Source organism: Oncorhynchus mykiss, chromosome 15 (genome assembly GCF_013265735.2).
Source record: "Oncorhynchus mykiss isolate Arlee chromosome 15, USDA_OmykA_1.1, whole genome shotgun sequence".
Taxonomy (NCBI): Eukaryota; Metazoa; Chordata; class Actinopteri; order Salmoniformes; family Salmonidae; genus Oncorhynchus; species Oncorhynchus mykiss.
This window is the reverse complement of record NC_048579.1, coordinates 57,029,707-57,052,052: the sequence shown is the minus strand read 5'-3', so window position 1 is coordinate 57,052,052 and position 22,346 is coordinate 57,029,707. Positions and strand designations below refer to the sequence as shown.

The window sequence follows — 22,346 nt, the reverse complement described above, 5'->3', positions numbered from 1 at the left end:
GCCAAATTGCAGATACTAACAGTGAGGATTCATTCAATCACTTGCATGAACACAGAACTTGGTCATTAGAAAAGCACATGAATAGAACACAGAACTTGGTTATTAGAAAAGCACAAACATAAAATGTTCCATCACACTTTGCCAAATGTTTTGCACATTCACTTTAGTGCCTCTTGCCCGCACCTCCAACAACACTTCTTGCAGCATCTGGTCTCCCATCCAGGGACTGACCAGAACTAAGCTTGGTTAACTTCAGAGGCAAGCCAGCAGCAGAATGCAGGGTTGTATGCTGCTGGCTCTTTGTAATGACTGGGTGTATTGATACACCATCCACAGTTTAATTAATATGCTCAAAGGGAAATTCAATGACTGTTTTATTTTTTCTCTCTCCTACCAATAGGTGTCCTTCTTTGCAAGGCATTGGAAAACATCCCTGGTCTTTGTGGTTGAATCTGTGTTTGAAATTCACTGATTGACTGAGGGACAGAGATTAAGTAGTCATTCAAAAAATATTGTTAAACAATATTATTGCACACAGAGTGAGTCCTTGCAACTTATTATGTGACTTGTTAAGCACATTTTAACTCCTGAAATTATTTAGGCTTGCCATAACAAAGGGGTTGAATACTTATTGACTCAAGACATTTGAATTTTTCATTTTTTATTCATTAGTAAAATGTTTGGTAGTGTGTAGGCAAGTGACAAAAAAAATCTACATTTAATCCCCTTTAAATTCATGCTGTAACACAACAAAACGTTGGAAAAGTAAAGGGGTGTGAATACTTTTTGAAGGCACTGCATGTGGCAGTCTGGAATATGAAGGATTAAAGAAAGGATTAGGGGAGTTCTTATGTTGTTATGATTGTGTGAGTTTGTCACCTGACCTACTGACTCACCAAAGCAAACTGAGGATGCAATGTGGACTGGATCCTGTCCATCCGGGAAAGACTTGCTAAGTGAACCAAGGTGATCTATGCATAGCAAACGCACACACATATACACACACACATGGGAGAAAACATACACACACCGTATAATGGGGCTAAGGACAATGTCAAAGAGGACACACCTCTGACAAAATAAATACTCAGCATAGGCAGGTGGTGGAGTACGGTAGCTACAGTAGACTTTTACAAATTACAAGACGAATAAAAGCACGATTCTTATGAAAAATATATGTAGGGAAATGTCCATTGATAAGTATATAATCGATTCATTATCAGTACCCAGAAATTTGAGAAATGTTACCGTTATTGACAGACTATAGGCTCCTCCCCTACAGTGAAGCAGAATCGCTTGACGTTGAACCGCAGCCCCTTTCGTTTCCAGCTTTGCAGATCTCCATTTTCTTCGGGCCACTATTCAGGAAAAGAGGAGAAAACACCTGGGAAAATGAATGAAGAATACGACGTTATCGTGCTGGGTACCGGACTGACGGTGAGCACAATTCTACCATGCCAGTTCGTTCTTTGAATAATCTAAGCGATGCTCTGAGGGAATATGTTCCTTCAATTGCCACTTTGTCGAGCTTTGCTAACCCGCTACGGCGCTAGCTAGCGTAGTTCAACTATCGGCTGGGCCTAATAAGCTAGCTAACTAACGACTGTCAGTGGTCACGTCTGTCAATGTTTGCATTCACAAATATTTTTCTCAATGAACTTAACTTTCGGTAGTTAGCTAGGTAACTACTAATACGTTTAACGTCATTTTAAGGTGGTGCCTCGGTCTCATATTCATGCATGCTGTTTATCAATCAAGTGTGAAAATCTAGCTGGCATTGGTAGCTAATTGGTTAGCATGATAGCTATTGTAGCTAATGCCAGCTTTGTTTAGGCTAACGTGTCCCAGTTTGACAGTGTATTGTCCTTTTTTAGTTTGGAAAAGTGTGTATATGCTCTCATGTTGAGTGTGATACAAAGGTAGTGTAATTTTCGAGTTGGATACTAATTTATGTAACGTCACCATCACCATGCGATGAAGCTTTATTCATGAGTGCTTGGATTTTTCAACAGGCGGTAGTTTTGGTTTGTTTTGGGGAGGAGATTCTCCCCGCGAGTATTAGTTTAGCTACTGTAGTTCAATTGTAACTAGTTAGCTAATCTAACTGGTGTACCTATAGTACACCGAACAGAAATATAAACGCAACATTACATTTTCAAAGATTTTACTGGAGTTACAGTTCGTATAGGAAATCAGTCAATTGAAATAAATTAGACCCTAATCTATGGATTTCACATGACCCAGAGTACAGATTGTATCTGTTGGTCTTTGACCACCATTTGCAACGTGACACATCGCCTTCACATGGAGTTGATTGTGGCCAGTGGAATGTTGTCCCACTCCTCTTTAATGGCTGCGCAAAGTTTTGGGATATTGGCGGGAACTGGAACATGTTGTCCTACACGTCGATCCAGAGCATCCCAAACATGCTCAATGGGTGAGATGTCTGGTGAGTATGCAGGCGATGGTAGAACTGGGACATGTTCAGCTTCCAGAAATTGTGTACAGATCCCTGCGAAATGTGTGCATTATGCTTAAACATGAGGTGATGGCGGTGGATGAATGGAACTAAAATGGGCCTCAGGATCTTGTCACTGTATCGCTGTGCACTCAAGTTGCCATCCAATAAAATTAAATTGTGTTCATTGTCTATAGCTTACCATAACCCCACTGCCATCTCAGGGTTTCCCAAACTCTGTCCTGCACTGCACGGCTTACTCAAGTAATCAAAGCAAAAACCAAAATGTGCACCCAGGGGGAGCCCAAGGACCGAGTTTTGGAAACCCTGATTTCGCTAGCTAGTTTCTCAAGTTGATTCAGCAGTACTAGTTAATTACTTTGTATCCACTAGCCAGCCAGCAAATTATATTTTTATCAAAGGATATTCTGTCACGGATATTAGTTCTCGTACATTTTGTAGCTAGCTCACAAGAACATACATGGAATCATTGAGAGAATCAAAATGACCGATAGTATGTTGTTCCCACTCCTTTACTCAGCTGTGAAACACTCGGTTGAGGCATGACAGGAAAAACTTGATAGAATTTACTGTACTCTGAGGCCTCACTCAGATGATCTATTTACAGTTTCCTGTCTGTCTCGCATGTCTGACTCAGGTGGGGGCGTGTGTTGTTAAAAATAACAGTTCAGCAATAGAACACACACAAGAAGACAATCATACTGTTACATTGGGAAACAATCCATTGCCAAGGTTAGAAACCAATACTTTCACTGATATAGGTCCAGCTAGTTCCTTTGCTGTCAGTCACACTGACTGTCACATTCCATGATTACATAACTTAGGAATTCCATATTCCATCCAGGAATTGTGTGAAATCGTTCAGAATCCTGTGCAGCCACGTTTTGTGTAGTCCACGCCAACAGGATGTGGCAGTCAGGAAGGCATTTTGGCTTGTCAGCGTAGGGGTAGGCAGCCTGGTTGAGAGTGTTGGCTTTTGGGTTGGTGACTCCTGTGTTGTTTTAGACTGCAGATGGGTGTGGTTCAGTCGCAGAGGAACTGAGAGTACAGGGCAAGTTTTTAAGTTCTACAAAAGCCAGACAGAATGTTGTCAGAGCTCTGAGGCATCACGTAGACCTAACTGGCGCCATATACTATGATACAGTGGTACGAAACGAGAGATCGGCTTAGTTCCAACTGATGCAGGTCAACCCTAGCAAGTATCCAGTTCTGTTTGGCATTTATTCAAGCATCTCCCTGCCCGACACACACTCCACACTGATTGTGGTACATGTGGTTGAGAAAGACATGGTGGGGAAAGGAGAACTGGCTGTTCTGGGATATGCCTTTATTGTATGTATCCTCCTCCCTCTGCAGCTGGGGCCTAGCAAACATCTACCTCTAGTCTCCCCAGCATCTGGGACTTGGCTGGGGTGGATTGTGGTGTCCTTGTCTGTCTGTCCCCATACTTAATGGATGGGGGTGGCAGGTAGCCTAGTGGTTAGAGAGTTGGGCCAATAACCAAAAGGTTGCTAGATCGAATCCCCGAGCTGACGAGGTAAAAATCTGTCGTTCTGCCCTTGAACAAGGCAGTTAACCCACTGTTCCTAGTCCGCCATTGTAAATAAGAATTTGTTCTTAACTGACTTGCTTATTTAAATAAAGGTTAAATAAAAAAAGAGGCCCAGGAGGGCATGGTCATCAATATTATAAGCCCCTCTTTCACACCACCACTTGATACTGTTGGTTGTCATGTGATGCCATTGGCCAGAATGAAATCAGATTAATCACCTTTTTCCTGCAGTAGCGGATGAAACATGGAGGCTAGATTTATGTAATAACTTTGTGTCATTCTATTAGAGCAAGGGAAGAAGATGTGATGGTTCTTGTACTGTGTGTGGATCCTGAGAGTGTGCAATGACATTACAGATGCAGTCCAGATATTGGATCCCAACCTTTTGGAGCCACACATGAAGGAGTTGTGGGGAAATGTCAGCCAGGGTGGCACTAGCACACAGTCACTCTTGTTCTTAGCGTGACTCACACTGTGGCCTTTTGAACTTCAGAGAGCCGCCCAACACTTTACCATCTTCAGAGTGGGCCTCAGTCAATCACTCGTCATAAAAATCCACCTGCTTTTTATAGGGCTGCTGTGTTAAAGATTTAACTGTGACTTCAATGTGTTTTATTGGTTGTTTGACTCTTCTTGCATTGAGGATTGGTTTCTTCCCATCTCTCAGCCCGAGGTTGTGATGCCTAGGCTACCCCCAGCAGAATATCAGAGCCTACAGACAGCAGGGCTGCCTCAGTCACATGCCACTCAAAATTGTGTCTGGAAGGCATCCATTTACTGCCATATATTCTGGAAGTTACAGCACCAAAAAAAATATATATATATATTTTGTCAAACACCAGATAGTAAAATGTGTTGTTTAACAAGGTCAACCATAGTAGAACGGTGCCCCTGGAGCAAATTGGGCTTAACTGCCTTGACACGTCGACAGGTTTTTCACCTTGACGGCTCGGGTAATCAAACCAGCAACCTTTTTTCCTTACTGGCCCAACACTCTAACCACTTGGCTACCTGCCACCCTCCATGTATATTTAATGGATTTACAAAACCGTGATGAGAAACAAGGACAATTTTACGCCACACAACCAAATTGAGCATAGATCTCCAGCCTTTCTCTGATTGTCTTCCTAAATGAATAGGGAAATATGAACAGCTTGACTTACCACATGGTGGAGTTTAGACGTTTGCTGAGGTATTTTTCTCTAACCTGAAATCCCCAAGACACGTTTGGACTTTCAGTTGCACCTTTTATGGTGCCCTTTTCCCACGAAAGAAATGCATCTGTAATAGTTGGTACTAAAATGGTAATTTGGTCATTATGGATGGAACATCAAAGGCATTACCTGCACCTTTTTCTAAGATGCCTTTTATGAAAAAGACATTCCTCATGTGCTTGTGGTAGACTACCAGTCAGTGAGATGAGCACATGCTTCCACTGCGGATCTGCAGCACAGGCAGTCCTGCATCTCTTTAATCTCACGTTGAGTGACATCAATGCTTCTCTCTGAGAGTGGACATTGATTTTTTTCCCCCCCTGAGAGACCTGACCGGTCAGTGTTTTTTTTATTTAGCTCAGTAAAAGTCCTTGTTTGTCTAACGTTAAGGCCCATGGTCTGAAAATGCAGTGGTGAGGAAATGATACTATCCTTACTTTAAACTTGCCCAGCTCCAGACAGAGGGGTTGGCTAGGGCTATAGCACGGGGCAGGCAAGTGGGTCAGGGACCCTGTATCCCCACGATGATGGGAACAGCAGAGGTGGGGTGCTGTTTTTGTACACCGGAGCCCTGTCCTAAGTTGCCCTGATCTGAATGCTGCTGACTCTAGGGAGATGGAAACTAAAACAATAGCCACACCAGAGTCACTTCCTGTGACATAATGCATTGTGTAAGACCTGGCAGCAGTGTACACCAGGAGTCTGGAATCATGATGCTGTGGTGTCCTGTTTGTTGTATTATTAGTCATTGTCAACACAGTGTAGACTATAAAATATACCTCTCCCACAAACACAACCTGTCACCTCTTCTCCCCCCCATTATATTAAATCTGAGTCATTCCACGGCCTTATCTAGGATGATTTGTTACAGTAAGATCAAATATTGCGGATTCAATATGCAGGCAGAAGCTACTGGATGAGGTAACCCTCTGTCAGCACAGTGTTCTGAATCGGGCCGCATTTCAGTTGAACTTTTTTTCTGAATAAAGTCCACGGAATCAAATGATGCAGAGTGTTTTGCTTCTTCTACAAACCAGCTGCCGTAATCTTAAGGCCTTTTGAAAGACGGTGGGAATTCGAGAGTCAGTCACACGCGTGCACGTTTTCCTCTGGCTGGCTGGCCGGCCGGCCGTACTGTACCAGGCAGCCTGTGATTCTTGACTAACTTTTGCCTTGACAGAGGAACTCGAATCGCAGCCTAGCACTGCTAAGAGAGAAACAGAAAGCTGCTGATCGGCAGCTTGGTTGTACTATCTAGCCTAAATTCCGTCTTTTAAATGGAGCGTGAGTTGAATTGGACGCTCAAACCTACTCCCCTCTCTGCATAGCTCCCCTCTTCAGCGGCCATTGCTAAAACCCTTTATTTTGTGGCGACACTGTCACTACAGACTGCCTCTACTCTAGAATGACAGAGAATGTTGAATAGAGTTCTGTGTTGTAGATTCTGGAATCTCCTTCTCTACTGTTAACCAAACTGGAGCTCATACTGAATTAATTCTGTGACTCTGGTCCCCCCCACGCCCCCCCCCCCCCCTCTCCTCCACTGCCCTCTTATCAAAAGTGGCGAACACACACACCAGAACTGAGGCCATCTTCAGTCAAAGCCTTAGCGGGTCATGGTAGTTGCTCTACATAAGTCTACTCTCCCAGAAGATTCAACAGTAGATTTAATGTTTGTCTGTTGTGTCATATCAATCCTATTTTTATGAAATACCTGCTTATTAGGCTAAATGATTGCTTACACTATATAATCAGTGTTAATCCATCTTAAGTACACACACGGCAAGCAGAGGGGAAGCATGGGTAGACCACTAGCATAAGCTATCATTATAGAGACCCTGCCAGCTGGACTGGTCCACTGTTGCCAGCCACACAGTCAGTTATCAGATTGGAGCATGAAAAGACAGGGGGAAACCAGACAGGGACCACATTCATTACTTTGACTACATCTGCGACAAAGCCTCAAATGTTTCCTTGTCTAGTTGAATCTGGGCTGTGTGAAATGTGAGGCTTTTAGTGCATTTTCTGGCGTAACGAGACCGTGACTGTCTGTGCATTTGCCATTATGAAACACAATCCTATCTGGAGAAGAAGAGAACTGATACCAGCAATATTCATACACAATACAATCTCAAACATGAAAATCAATATCTAGGATTCAATTATCATTCCAAATGTTTGACCTGTGTGATATTGGCAACTATCCAGGTTTAAGTGATTTGCGTGATGCTCAAACCCCTCTCCTTCCTGTCTTTCGTCCAATAGGAATGCATCCTGTCAGGAATCATGTCGGTGAAGGGGAAGAAGGTCTTGCACATGGACCGGAACTCCTACTACGGGGCAGAGAGTGCCTCCATCACTCCCCTGGAGGATGTAAGTCGACCTCTGTCCTCTGAGGCGCTGACCCATAAGACCAACCTCAACAGGCCACACAAGACACAAACTAAGACTGCACCATTCTCTTACACAAGATAACAGTCAGGATGCCTACTCAACCATTTCCCAGAAATGTTTGTAACCGTATGAATCTGAATGAGGAGGCATGAGAAAGAGAACAAGGAACTAGTCATACTAATCTGAATATCCTTAAAAATGGGTGACAGCACATGATCGTTATAGTCAGTTGCTGCTTATATATGCACTCTGTTGTATTCCTCTTGGCTAAATTGCTGCTTCAACAAAATGGCAAATGATTCTCTCTTTTAGCTGTATAAACGCTTCAGTCTCCCAGGCGCCCCACCAGAGTCCATGGGAAAAGGCCGGGACTGGAATGTGGACCTCATCCCAAAGTTCCTCATGGCCAACGGTAAACACTAATCACCACTTTTTATTATGTGTTATATTAACTAGGGCCAGGAGTTTTCCTGACCATGTCACCAGACAAGGAAAAACTCTGGGCCTTAGATATAACACTTCATCCTTGGTCTCAGGGGAAAAGAAGGGATGAATACCAAATGTGATTCTGGAATATGCAGTAGTTGGGTCGTGGCCATATTTGATAGTGCGACTGATCTTGTTGCCTAGCAATGATTGGATGTGGTTGACAGGATGAGGCAACAGAGAGAACTTTCAATTTGAAGACTAATGAAGCTGTATATGTAAAAGTGATTTTGAATTGGATTGAACTGTATTCTCCTAACCTGTCTGGGAAAGGTAACACTGATTTGTCTGTCTCACCTGTGCAGGTCAGTTGGTTCGCATGCTGCTGATCACACAGGTGACGCGCTACCTGGACTTCAAGGTGATCGAAGGCAGCTTCGTCTACAAAAAGGGCAGCATCTACAAAGTGCCCTCCACCGAGACCGAGGCCCTGGCATCCAGTGAGTGGTACAGGGGGACTATGGGAAATGGATTAGAGGTTGGGTTTTGTAGTTTATATGTCTGATAAGCTCAGGTTAACTCTGCATACAGTAAACGTTTAATCAAGTCTAATAGCAGTCTAAAACGGTGAATTGTTGACATGTCATAGGTCAAAATGTCTTACTGTCACCACAGCTCCTCACAAAATAACCTCTTCCTGGTTCTGTATTGTCTTGCTTTTCAGCTCTCAATCATGTAGATAATTAGCTACCCCTGAATAGCACAACTCTCTCCCCTACAGGTCTGATGGGGCTGTTTGAGAAACGGCGCTTCAGGAAGTTCCTGGTTTTCGTGGCTAACTTTGATGAAAACGACCCCAAGACCATGGAGGGCGTGGACCCCAACAAGACGACGATGAGGGACGTGTTCAAGAAGTTTGACCTGGGCCAGGACGTCATCGACTTCACAGGACACTCCCTCGCCCTCTACCGGACAGACGAGTGAGTCACCTGCATCTTCTTATTGGCTGAGCCAGAGATGGAAGGTGTTCGGCTGTTTTGGGGTTAACTAAAAAGCAAGAAGAATTACAGGTAGTCTTGTTTGCAGTTGCACTACGTTGATTATCAGATTTCAGGATATAGCAATATTCTGAGACTGTGATAAAGGTGACCTGGAATGTCACCATTATGATATACCATTTAGATGACATGGTAGCCTCACAAGCACAGGGTGTCAAAGGTAGACATTATATATTTTTTTATATGGTTATATATTCAAAGAAAGCACTGTATTCATTCATTGTCTCTCTCCTCTCTCAGGTACCTGGACCTGCCTTGCATGGACTCGCTAAACAGGATCAAGCTGTACAGTGAGTCTCTGGCCAGATATGGCAAGAGTCCGTACCTCTACCCGCTCTACGGCCTGGGGGAGCTGCCCCAAGGGTTCGCCAGGTAAGGCTCAACTCTGACTTCTAACCTCTATCATTTTCCGTCTAGCTGCCTTTTTGTTTCATCCGTGTTTTGGCTTGTTGAATTTCACTATGCAAATAAAAGTTTGACTCATTTGAATCCAAATACAAAGTTCAGCAGTATGTCCAATGATTTCTTCTTATTTTGCTGTTGGACTGTTCGAATTTAGATGGGTCTTTTCAAAGTGTGCTATTTCTTGAAAGTGTACAATAGTATTCTGAACCGTGTGCTTCTAGTTAAAATTGACATTGTCAGAGAATTGAACATGCCTTACAGAATCTCTCCCTCTCGTTCCCTGTCTCCTTCCTGTAGATTAAGTGCTATCTACGGAGGAACCTACATGCTGAACAAGCCCATTGAGGAGATTGTCATGGAGGATGGAAAAGTAGTGGGAGTCAAGTCTGAGGGAGAGGTAAAAATCTTATTTCTTCCCGGCTTATATAGAGGCCATACTCTGAGGACTAGAGGAAGGCATGTGTAATCTTGGCGCTAATACTTAACCCCCCCACCTCAGATCGCCCGCTGTAAGCAGCTGATCTGCGATCCCAGCTATCTAATGGACCGCACAACCAAGGTCGGTCAGGTGATCCGGGTCATCTGCATCATGAGCCACCCCATCAAGAACACCAGCGACGCTAACTCCTGCCAGATCATCATCCCCCAGAACCAGGTCAACAGGAAGCACGGTGAGCCACACTGCAGGAAGTGATGTCACCACGCAAGGCCCCTATGGAAACAACGCATGAGATTTATAAATCAAACATGAGAGACCATCTTCACGCTCAATTACCCAAAAGTATTGAGTACTCTACTTAAGACTAACAGGTGTAAAATAAATGCCTGAGGTGGGTCCCCGCATCCGGGTTTAAGGGAAGCTAGTTTGAAGACACTGTATCCCTGAAAACTGTCTTCCCTGACCCCGCTGAGGGTGAGATGATGGTGAATCAAATGAATCTTTGAAGGATGGCATGGACTTAACCATATCACTGCCCCAAATCACACCCAACTCGGACAAGGAGCGAAATATTGAATTTACTAATCTTTTTTTTTCTTCCCAGATATCTACGTGTGCATGATCTCCTATACCCATAATGTGGCAGCACAGGGGAAGTATGTGGCCATCGTCAGCACCACAGTGGAGACGGACAACCCTGAGATGGAGGTCAAACCAGCCATGGACCTGCTGGAGCCTGTCGAGCAGAAGTACGAGCCTCATCACTAAACTGTTGGCGTTCTCCCACTAGTCTTTGCTACGGTCATGTTGACGTTGTCATTTCTCTCTGCAGGTTTGTGAGCATCAGTGACCAGTACGCACCAACTGACATGGGTGCTGAAAGCCAGGTGGGTCCATTACTTCTGTTTGTTTCTGCTTACCCCAGTCAAATCCAGTGACCTTGTGTTAACAAAAATACAATTACTGCTGGTCTTGTTTGCCTGTGTTTAACCATCTATTGTTTTCTTATTGTTGGCGTAGATCTTCATGTCCCGTACCTACGACGCTACCACCCACTTCGAGACCACCTGCGACGACATTAAGGACATCTACAAGCGGATGACGGGAACCGAATTTGACTTTGCCGAGATGGAGCGCAAGAAGAACGACATCTTCGGCGACGCAGCTGACCAGTAGAGAAACGAGCGAGTCTGCAACACTCGTGAATATCAAATATTTGCCACCGACAACTGAAATCTTTAAAAAAATAAGGAAAACTATCCAAAAATATAGATAAATGGGCTGGCTGACGATCCAAGTACATGTTTTGTCCGTTATGGAAGTTCACCCTATATATGAAGTTACAATATAGCATCACTGGAAAAGGGGGCCAGGTGGGAGTTATGCATTTTATAATTACATTCAGACAGTTGTTGCACTGAACATTGGTATACATACGCCCTACATTCGTTTTCATAATGTAACTGATCATTTTCTCTCCTGGATGAGGGCGTTTAGTCCAAATATGTAAAATCAATTGATCAATCAAAAGAAAACCGTACCACGGTGTGGGAGGGTCAAATCCATTTTGTTCAAATACTAATAATAAATAATGCAACCATGTAAAAGCATAAGTGTTTTGGGGAAGTGAATCATGAAATGTGATCAGATCAGTTGTATTTTTCTTGTCAGGTGTTTTCGTTGTTGTGAGGGAGGTAAGTGAGTGGCTTGGCTTGTTCCAGTTACAATGAAGCAATATTCCTAACAGGCCGTAACCAAAAAAGGGTTTGGCCAGCAAAGCTTCATTTGACCACCAAAACCTTGTGATTGAGAGAGGAAGCTTTTAATTGTTTCCTGTTACCAGCTAATATAAATGCTCCCATCGATTGTGATTTGGGGGGGGGGGACCTTGTTTTTTGTTTTCATTTATCAGCTCCCTTGTCCTGGTGGCTCATCTCCAGCCTCTAGCAGACAGCCCTGGGCAAGGCATCTTACTGTACCTAGGCCAAGCCACTGAACGAGCAAGTGTCGTCAACTACCTGGACCTGTTTGCAGCAGCTTGAGTAACCATAATGTAATAGAATACTATTCTTTCCTTTACTATTAAAAATGAACAGACCCAAGCAGACTGAAGCAGGTTGGGGATTTGTGGTGATGTTGACTAATTGCTTTAAAAGGACCAAATGTCTACTATGGCAGTATTGATATGACAAGGGCCCTGTTTAAATGTCATCAATGTATAAAAAAAAGATTACAAAAAGACGGTGCTCAAATGATTTCTGTACTGCAAAGTAAAAATGAACTTGTGAAAAAACAAAAGTATTTGTCCTTATTCAGTTGTGAGTCTGTGAGTATTGCTGTCTGGGCTTTTGTGTGGTCATTTGAGTATTGGAAGCTTTGCCTTTGACATTTCCTCTACTATTTTATGATATCATCAACCTAAACTGTCTGCTGAAGCATCTATAAACTTTGCACTGAAAAGGATCTTTGAGTTATTTATTGATGCAGGACTAAAAACAGACACGAACAGTCTGATTCTTATGACAAAGACCATCCTTTAATGAAGTGCAAAGATTACTCTGGATTTGGTGAAATTCTGTATTGGCTGGTTGGTATTAATATGGCAGCCTATTTGTAACCGTTTTAATGTGTAATGGTTAAACGCATTTAACATGGCATGTCCACAGAATCAAAAAGCTGTTACATGTTTGGTACTTCAAAGCCCCAAGTAAATCTCAAGCTTAGAACTACAACTCCCAGAAGCCTCTGCGGCTTTCCTGTCCCAATCGTCACTCTGTTCTGATAAATAAACCCAGTCCACTCATGTTGATTTTGTTTCTGTCACGCTAACATTTCTCAATGGAAAATCCTGCAATAATGGAAATGACAGTGCCACGGCGTTCTAGCTTTGGAAATATTGTTGAGTCTTCGATTTGGGCAAACAGACTATCCATTTTTAAATCTGAACTACATAAATTCCAATTATTGACGGAAAGGTGGTGAATGTAAATATGTTTGCTTTTATTCACTGCCCAACAATGTTTATTGGATGAACTCATAATTACCCAACCAAAGTGTTAATACGCAGGAGGTCGCGTTTGTGCCAGAGCCTCTCCCCTTCCTACTAGGGTTTTGGGCAGACCGAACTGCTTTTCATGAGGCAGGGCCCTTCAGGTGAAACAGCTGATTGAAGGTGGAGCATCTGTAAACATGGTGACAGTAGACAACATCACTCCTCTCCATGACGCATGCATCCAGGGACATCCAAACTTTGCCCGACTGCTACTCGATGCATGGGCTCAGGTGAGGCAGCTACAGTAGGGCTAAATATATAGAGCTGTGGCAAGAGACACCAATACACCTGGAGCATGTGTAGCAGTAGTGGTCCCCCTCTCTTCATCCCTTCGTCTTTACCCCCTCTCCCCCAGGTGGACGTGAGGACCATCCATGGTAGCGCTCCTCTCTGTAACGCCTGTGCTGCGGGAAGCCTGGAGTGTGCAAAGATGCTGCTGGAACATGGAACCAAAGTCAACCCCTCCCTCACAGCACTCACTGCCTCCCCTGCTCGAGGCCTGCATAAAGGGTAAGACTGGGGAAATAGTGATAAGGCAGGGTCAGGTGGATTGGAGGAGGGAGAAAACAGGGCAGGAGAGGGAAGACTGACCAGGATAGGAGGGAAGAGACTGGTGGAATAGATGTTAAGTAGAAGGAAAGGTAAGAGGACTGGAGGAAGAGGTAAGGAGATAAGGGGCAGCACTAGGGTGAGTGAAGTAGGAGTGCAAGAGAAGGGGTGGGTGTGAGGAGGATGCACCGTATGTGTATAGATATGTGTGAGAACTTCATATCTAATGAAACTGTTTAGTATCCATCTATATACTGTAGGTAATGCAGATATAGTGAGGCTAATGATAGCGCATGGAGTCTTGCTAGAGGCCTTTGACCTCCAGTTCGGTACCCCTCTACATGCTGCCTGTGCCAGGAGCATGTGGACTGTGCCAGGGTGCTGCTCAAAGCAGGTGAGGATGGGGACAAAGAGGAAAACATTGTCTCAGGCGACTGCTGTAATCATATCAATGGCTCTGTATCATACAGTGTTTATGTATACATTTTACATACAAGTATTTGTTATGCTGGGCGGACACTGGAAATTCATTCACAAATCTGCCACAAAGCCACATTTTCCTGAGAAAATGTAAGTATCGACTGTGAACAGAATGTGTTTTCTGTTCAGATGCCAAGGTGAATGCAGATAAGTTCCATGAGACGGCTCTCCACAATTCTGCCAGAGTAGAGATGGTGGACATGATTGAGTTACTGGTGGACTTTGGCGGCAACGTGTATGTCACAGACAACGACAACAAAAAGCCCATAGACTACACCAAGCCTGGCTCCCACTGAACAATGCTTACAGTATTATAAAGTAAGTCTAGAGGCAATAATATTTTCCATTTGTGATTCTCCATCCCTAATGTGACTTTTGTCATTGTGGCTGTCTGGTTATTTCTATCTCCTCTGAGTCTGCAGCAACTTAGCAGAGTGGCTCTGAGGACATTGCTGGGTGCCAGAGCTCTGGAGGTTGTTGCTGGGTACTAGATCTGGAGATCGTAGGTCAACTGGACATATCTCAACGTACCATCAGCTACATTTTCTGAGACATGAGGGGTGCTGATGCTGCCTTATGAACTGACTCATGGATGGATTCCCAAAGGAATATCAGGAACAGGAAAAAGCTTGAATACTATGTTTGGACACCTCATCTTCTTCTGTATATGTTTTGTTTACTGTGGGACACACATACAATATGATGTGATGTATTACTTACTATAAGCAGTAACAATACATTGTAAAATACATTTCAAGAAGGCCTGCAACAATGATGTTATAATATTTGTTGGAGATGAAAGCTTGTTTTAGCATGGTTAGGGAAAATAAAGCCAAACAACTACAAGTTCTCTACTCTTGCAGTAATATGAACATTTTGACAAAACATTTGTACTACAACTCCCAGCATGCCCTTAAATCCAGCAAAGGACATGTCAAAACCAGTCACGTGATGTGTCAGTGCCGCAGCTCATGTGTTTGTTTACTTCTCGCGGGACGTAATTTACAGTTTTTCAACATAAAACGGGATTTGACCAAATGATGGAGGTTGAAACTGCCAGGCCATACTTCTTTGGAGACATAGGTGCGTATAAAAACATTTCGGCTCCTTGAAATTGTATGCCAGCTAGCTAGCATTCATTTGGTTACTGCATGTCATAGCTAGCAAGCATGTGTTCATGCTATAACAGCAACGTAAATCAGCTACATATGTGCCATGTTGTGTTTTAGTCCATATCGATTGTCAAGTAAAGGTTTACGATGGCAAAATGTGATGTCAACACCAGAGATGATCTAGCATGCACTCACCTAGCGCCGGCTGATTATGTAGCAATAGGTATTCTCTTGCTATTTGCTCTCTGGCTGGTGACTGTGTGGCTTGCCCCAGGCTGCTGGTCGGAGAGGACCGAGGTGCACAAAGCGGCCTCCGAGGGACATGCTGCCCAGCTGCAGCAACTCATCCAGAGCGGAGCCTCCGTCAACATAGTGGCTGTGGACTCTATCACCCCCCTCCATGAGGCATGTGAAAGGGGGCAGACCCAGTGTGTCAGGCTGCTACTGGATGCTGGAGCACAGGTGAGACTGTCACTAGGTTGAGAGAGATAAGAGAAATAACTTCAATAAATGAGGTAGGTTAGCCATAGAAGAATACAGGATTGTCAACAAACACTCTAGTCATATCACAGGAGAAAAGTGTGTCCCAGATTCAACACAGGTTAAAGATCAACAGAAGAGAAAGTTAAGTTATTTATAGTTAATCGGGATATATACATACATACATAATGGCTGTGTTGTCCTGTAGGTGGATGCCCGTAACACGGACGGTAGCACCCCTCTGTGTGAGGCCTGCTCGGTCGGGAGCTTTGACTGTGTGCGGATGCTGCTAGAGCATGGGGCCAAGGTGAACCCCACCCTCTCTTCCCGGACCACCTCACCCCTACACGAAGCCTGCATGGGGGGTAAGTGTGTGGCAGGTGTAGGATGAGCGTGCATCACGATGGTTTGAGAACTTGTGACGGTCTGTTCTTGTGTCCCAGGTAATGCTGACGTTGTGAAGATCATGATCGCTAAAGGTGCCAGTCTGGAGGCATATGACTTGTACTATGGGACCCCACTGCATGTGGCGTGTGCCAACGACCACACGGACTGTGTCAAGGCACTACTCAACGCAGGTTAGCATTAGAGAAGAGCACTAACAACAAATGATTTGATTTTGAAGAAAGTCCTGAATAGAGAATAAAACCCTGGATTTGAGTTCTCAACTCTGAGGTGAATCTTTATTAACAACCTCTGTGTCATTTGCTTCCTCAGGTGCCAAAGTGAATTATGCTCGGCTGCACAAGACGGCCCTGCACCATGCTGCTAAAGTGAAGAGTGTAGACATGATCGACATGCTGGTGGAGTTTGGGGCGAACATCTACGCCAAAGACAAAAACGATAAGAAGCCCATTGACTACATCGATCCCGGTTCTCCCGCTGCACTCTGCTTAGAGTTTTATGAAAGTAAGTCGGTGTGAGAGGTTTTTATACCACAGTTACCAGTTATAAGCAATAGACTGTACTGTACCCATATGTTTTTTGTGGATTTCTAAGCAATGTCACATTGCCACCAGTAGGTGGTGCCCATTGCTAATTTTTCAGGATCAAAAAGTTACAGGTAGTGGAAAAGTAATTTTAAAAATAACTTGATAATGTTGAACCCATCAAAAACAGCTGTTTGAATACTTCTTAATTGGTACACAATACTCGGGTCGAGGTAGATTTAATTTCTTCCTGGTACGGGGCCTCCTTTTTTTTTTATGGGCCTAATTATAGAATGACATATAAAGTAGCATCCATATTAATTTCACATCGAATTAAACTTTATTTGCTAAATGCGCCTGGTACAACAAGTGTAGACCTTACCGTGAAATGCTTACTTAGAAGCCCTTAACCATCAGTGCAGTTCAACAAGAGTTAAGAAAATATTTACCAAATAAAAAGTAACACAATAACATAACAATAACAAGGCTATATACAGGGGGTACCGAGTCAGTGTGCGGGGGTACAGGTTAGTTGAGGTAATTTGTACATGCAGGTGGGAGTGAAGTGACTACGCATATAAACAGCGAGTAGCAGCAGTGTACAAAATAAATGGAGCGGGGGGGGGGGGGGGGGTCGTCAATGTAATTGTCAGGTGGCCATTTGATTAATTGTTCAGTAGTCTTATGATTGGGGGTAGAAGCTGTTAAGGAGCCTTTTGGTCCTAGACTTGGCACTCTGGTACTGCTTGCTGTGCGTTAGAAGAGAAAACCATCTATGACTTAGGTGACTGGAGTCTCTGATAATTTTATGGGCTTTCCTCTGACACCACCTATTATATAGATCCTTTGCCATACACACTACCCTGTGTAGTGCCTTACAGTCAGAATCATTTGCCGTACCAGGCGGTCTTGGTGTGTTTGGACCATGACAGTTTGTTGGTGATGTGGACACAAAGGAACTTGAAACTCTCGACCCGCTCCCATTGATGTTAATGGGGGCATGTTCGGCCCACCTTTTCCTGTAGTCCATGATCAGCTCCTTTGTCTTTCTCACATTGAGGGAGAGGTTGTTGTCCTGGCACCACACTGCCAGTTCTCTGACCTCCTCCCTATAGGTTGTCTCATCGTTGTTGGTGATCTGGCCTACCACTGTCGTGTTTGGCCACGCAATCGTGGGTGAACAGGGAATACAGGAGGGGACTAAGCATGCACCCCTGAGGGACCCCAGTGTTGAGGATCAGCGTGGCAGCCGTGTTGTTGCCTACCCTTACCACCTGGGGTCGGCCCTTCAGAAAGTCCACGATCCAGTTGCAGAAGGAGGTGTTTAGTTCCAGGGTCCTTAGCTTAATTGAAAAGGATCTCTGTGGTTCTAGTAGTGAAGATTTGTAACTTAAATAAAATGTATTACCTTTCAATGTGGCATAAACACAACCAGTCATGATGTTTTCATCATGATGTCAAACCATAAAAGGCTCATGTAGGCTACACGTGCACATTTGTCCACTCACAAATTAATTCCAACAGCCAAACAGTGCTCTGTGCCCCAACCATTTGATGAATGGAAAGAAACATCTGTTAAAACACCAAAAAGTGTAAGGACATTCTGCGGTTGTCATTCCTCCTACACTTGTAGCCTGAATTGATGCGTCAACTTGTAGCCTGAATTGATGTCCGTGCGCGTCAGTCTTGGCCAGTCATCTCTGCCTTGGAAAAATGTCAGTGTTCTCCTCGAACCACACCGCATTTTGAAGCGTCTATAATATGCCACCTACTTTCAAGTCCATTTTTCATGTGGCTGACGTGGTCATTTTTTGTCATTTTGTTTTAATTGTTGTGATAGGCTCATGATTTACCTCTACGGCGTATCCCGTCTATTTATTTTTTTAGGACGCAATACCGGACCGTACTATCTTACTTTAACCCCTGCCAATACGCAGTCTTACGTCAGAAAGATATTTTGAACTTAGGCTCCAGTCCATCTGTCCTGTCCCTCAAGTTAATGTCTATCCTACTCATGTTCCAGGAGGCTGATTTTAAATTAGTACCAGTCTATAACATTCAGCTTAGCTACCTGTCAGTAACTGACGATGAGACCCAAACCCAGACAGATTCCTCTGCCTCAGAGCCACTCGTGGAATGTGAGACCAGGTCTGTGTGAGAAGCCACACAGCAACAGTATCCTAGGCATCAGACACAGACCTCTTGTAAGGAAAAATATTAACTTTATTTCATGAAGTGCAAGGACATTGTGACATACTGTTTTAAACATTTGCTCAACTCATTGAGTCCTATTGTTGGGTTATGCAAGCAAACGACAACATAATATCCCTGCTCAAAAGCTCCATTCTTTAAAAATACAAAATTAGGACCCATATCTCTGACTGTGTATTGACACTTGAGTACTCTGTTCCTGTGTTCTATATATTGTGGCTAGAGACTACATCTCCCATAAACCTTTGCGGTTGTCTACCTGTAGGTACTCCATTGAGTCTGCAGCAGCTGAGCAGAGTGACCCTAAGGACGATGCTGGGTATCAGAGCTCTGGAGGTCGTAGTTCAACTGGACATACCAAAGCAAATCATTAGCTTCCTCTGTTACCACTGACACCATTATCTTACTAAGGAGAAGGAAGGAAGCTCAGACATTGAAACCTTTCTATAAAACATCACAATTATCAAAATGCTACAGTCTGTACCTTAGATACCACTAGATTAGATGCATAAACATAATATGCATACAGCAAAGCACAGGTTTCCAAACAGTATTTTTAAGCAGAGCACTTTTTTCTTTGTCTTCAGAATGTGTGCCATATTAACACATTAGATACATATTTAAAGAACAGAAGCATAGGAGGTTTTAATGGGGACTTTTTGCATACAGTTTATTCTTAGAACTCCCATATCTTGTAAACCTACATGAAAGACAAATGGAGGCCCTCAGGGAAAATGAGGGGGAGAGGAGAAAAGAAATGGAGGAGAGGAAGTGATTTTGGCAGCTGATCCTGTCCACTCTGCAATACCGTCTGTGGACACTACACCAGCATTTTAGTCGCCATGACAACGCGGCAGCAACACATCCCAGATCTCCGGTACATCCTCAGGAAGGAGAAACGGTGTTGCAGCAGGAGGATGAGCGGCGTTCCCGTTGACACGCTCCAGATGTCACTGTGTATCCCAGATTCCTCCCTGACATCGGAACAGAAACCACACCTGACAACTGGATGTGTTTGAGGCGGACGTGGAATCCAGGCAACAGAGAAACACCATGGAAAACAATCCTGCTTTTACTGTTAGCTTCTCTGATCTGTTGCGTCCGCTATAGCTGAGACGGCCCAGGCCTGAATACGGTGTCTGTTTGATGAGGGTGTATGGATTCCTCGGAGTTGTCTCTCTGGTCACTGTATTGGTACTGTTATTTGACATAACCCATCTTAATAATGAGAACAGAGGAATATGTCTATTATCAACATGTCTATGTAAGGCAATGTGCATTAATCAAAAAATGTGTTTCTAAAAGATTATGACCTATTTAATCTCTCCCCACTGGCCACACTACCTCATTTCAGTGTGGATAATTGGGTAATATTTTGTTGAGACGTTAATGAGATTACAACCTATATTAACCCACTCAAATTAAATTCCAATAGAAAACAATGTTGATTTTTGGTTTAGTTGTCACCCAAAATGTTTATCACTGCACTTTCAACCATTTTAAAGCACAGCTAAGCTCAAGTGGGAATACAATGTCAGTTATTGATAAATCCCTGTGCTTAATCTAATAGCAGAAACAAATGACCTGGATTGCAGTTGAGATTACATTAAAAGTACATGGGTGCAAGGAATCAATGCCGTTTTGAGATTCTGTGCAGATTATTACAGCAGTTGTGGTGATCTCCACAGACCTGTGGTCTATGCACGCTATCTTGCACATGCACCCTTTATATGATTACAGTAACCTCAAAATGTGGTCATGAATGTGTTACTCTTTTTAAGTTTGAATGTTACTTTAGTTTTTTAAGATAGTCTAAAGTTAAGGCTATTTACTGTATTGCAAAGTAATATTGTGTTTTGTTGACAACACAACCAAATATCAACATTTTAAGGAGATTTATCTTCTGCTTGGATAGGTCCATCTGTGCCACTGGCTCAGTCTGGCTTTAATTCCAATATCGTCTACAAATTAATAATTGCTATGTTGGATTCACGACTCCATCTAACCGAAAACAAATGTATTTTCCATATAGATTCCACGTCACAATATGTTGACAAATTGTTGAAACAACGTTTATAGTACCAAGTACAGCGCAAGTGACAATCCTCTCAGATAATCCATCTGTTTAACCCGTTTTGGGAACGGTCAAGTTTTTGAATGCACTCGAAAAGCAAAATATGCCCTCAAAAAGCAATTTAAGTCTGTATCATCAATAAGCTCAAGCAGCTTTCTCCCCCCTCATTTAGCCTCTTCCAAATCTGTGCTGAGACGGCATGTCTGCTGGACTATTGAGTAAATGACATGTCTGTGTCAAGTGTGAAGGTTGTTAGATCATCGCTTGCGGCATTCAATTGCTTTTTACCAGGACAGGAACCTATTTGGAACTGTTTTCTGTGGATACAACGCGGCCTCGTCCATTACCGTCTTAACCGTTCAGAACACATCCAGAAATAAGCTCAGGAGCAGAAATAGCTGGAGCCCTCCCTGTTCACATGAGGGAACAAGGATAAATGCCCTCTTTAAAATAGCTTGTTAAAATAACTGACCCCGGTTCAGAAGGGATCTGCTACTGCTCAGTCTTAAAATAGGCTGACCATGTAGATGATGGTTTAAATAGCATTTTTCTCAGTCTTAACATTCAGATTGAGGAGACGAGAACAGGCATGAGAAGAATGTCCAGTTATAAAACATATTTGAACAACAAAAAAAGGTGCAATTTGGGGATTTTGGATCAGCCTTTATTAAAAGGAATGATACACCTGTTTCAAAGGCACTTTCTCTGGCTGTTCAGATAAGGCAATACCAGTCAAAGGTATCTGCACAGGGATTTCAAACATCAGGTATTTGGTGCTGTGCAGCTAACAGAAGTTATTTGATCAATCAAGCAATATAACATCAAAGTAGACTGATCTAGCATGCTGCTTGCACACTTGATACAGTATATTCATGAATCAGTATCGGGTACTAAGAATGCTACAAATACCTATTTATTATGATACATGTTTGTGTAACTGTTTAAATCTGTCAGTCAAATACTATTGTAAATAATATGTCCTCCACAGAAATGTATGTTGCTCTGTATACTGTAAGACTGGCATTGTGTGTTAATGAACGGCATTGTTGACATGCTCGCTGCCTTTTGGATTTTATTATGATAGGCTCGATTCATTCATCTAAATTGGGTCAACTGTTAGAGTAGGCCGATATCATGATGAACAGAAATTGAAATGAGCAACAAGATGGATCTCCAGCCATGATTATGTCCAGTGTCCATTAGAATGTGCCATAGATTAGGAATTTGTTTAACAACAATCAATCTCGCTCACTCGTCAAAGCAAAGCAGCTGCACTGCTCCAGCACTAGTAGACAAGAGGCTCTGAGTACATCTATTTTCCTGAGTTGTCTGAGCTGATATGGCGATATAGTGAACCTTGAACTGTCCATTTGAAGAAATTGATCTATAGACTAGCATTTGAGACAACTAAATAAAAGGCTTAAAACGTGCTCATTCTTGAGGGAGGCGAGAATACTGTCACTCACCCACCCTCTTAGATTACAGAATAAAA

At 43.2% G+C, this 22,346-nt stretch overlaps 2 protein-coding genes and 1 pseudogene across 3 annotated transcripts; all 3 read left to right on the top strand.

Annotated features, from left to right (window-relative positions):
• Nucleotides 1-1,281: 1,281 nt before the first annotated feature.
• Nucleotides 1,282-12,265, top strand: LOC110490378 (rab GDP dissociation inhibitor beta). The gene is made up of 11 exons (XM_021563740.2): nt 1,282-1,437; nt 7,511-7,618; nt 7,952-8,051; nt 8,431-8,565; nt 8,847-9,045; nt 9,364-9,495; nt 9,826-9,925; nt 10,028-10,199; nt 10,572-10,716; nt 10,800-10,854; nt 10,988-12,265. Exons 1-11 carry the CDS (start codon nt 1,393-1,395, stop codon nt 11,141-11,143), a joined length of 1,347 nt encoding a protein of 448 aa, XP_021419415.1. The 5' UTR covers nt 1,282-1,392; the 3' UTR covers nt 11,144-12,265.
• LOC110490760 lies at nt 12,056-14,539 on the top strand (annotated as a pseudogene).
• A 458-nt stretch (nt 14,540-14,997) lies between these two features.
• On the top strand, nt 14,998-21,909 carry LOC110490376 (ankyrin repeat and SOCS box protein 13). Of its 2 annotated transcripts, XM_021563739.2 has the most exons (6): nt 14,998-15,131; nt 15,435-15,622; nt 15,849-16,005; nt 16,084-16,218; nt 16,358-16,549; nt 19,046-21,909. In XM_021563739.2, the coding sequence occupies exons 1-6, from the start codon at nt 15,086-15,088 to the stop codon at nt 19,171-19,173; spliced, it is 846 nt and encodes a 281-aa protein (XP_021419414.1). In that variant the 5' UTR covers nt 14,998-15,085; the 3' UTR covers nt 19,174-21,909. The 2 variants fall into 2 exon arrangements, with proteins under 2 accessions (XP_021419414.1, XP_021419411.1); XM_021563736.2 differs by having other exon boundaries at nt 15,004-15,622.
• The last annotated feature ends 437 nt before the right edge of the window (nt 21,910-22,346 follow it).

Coding starts and splice junctions, on each gene's coding strand:
- LOC110490376 (XM_021563736.2), top strand. CDS start 15,308: ATGGCAAAATGTGATGTCAACACCAGAGATGATCTAGCATGCACTCAC. Junction 16,219..16,357: donor CAAGGCACTACTCAACGCAG/GTTAGCATTAGA, acceptor TTGCTTCCTCAG/GTGCCAAAGTGAATTATGCT. Junction 16,550..19,045: donor CTGCTTAGAGTTTTATGAAA/GTAAGTCGGTGT, acceptor GTCTACCTGTAG/GTACTCCATTGAGTCTGCAG.
- LOC110490378 (XM_021563740.2), top strand. CDS start 1,393: ATGAATGAAGAATACGACGTTATCGTGCTGGGTACCGGACTGACG. Junction 7,619..7,951: donor CCATCACTCCCCTGGAGGAT/GTAAGTCGACCT, acceptor TCTCTCTTTTAG/CTGTATAAACGCTTCAGTCT. Junction 10,855..10,987: donor ACATGGGTGCTGAAAGCCAG/GTGGGTCCATTA, acceptor TTGTTGGCGTAG/ATCTTCATGTCCCGTACCTA.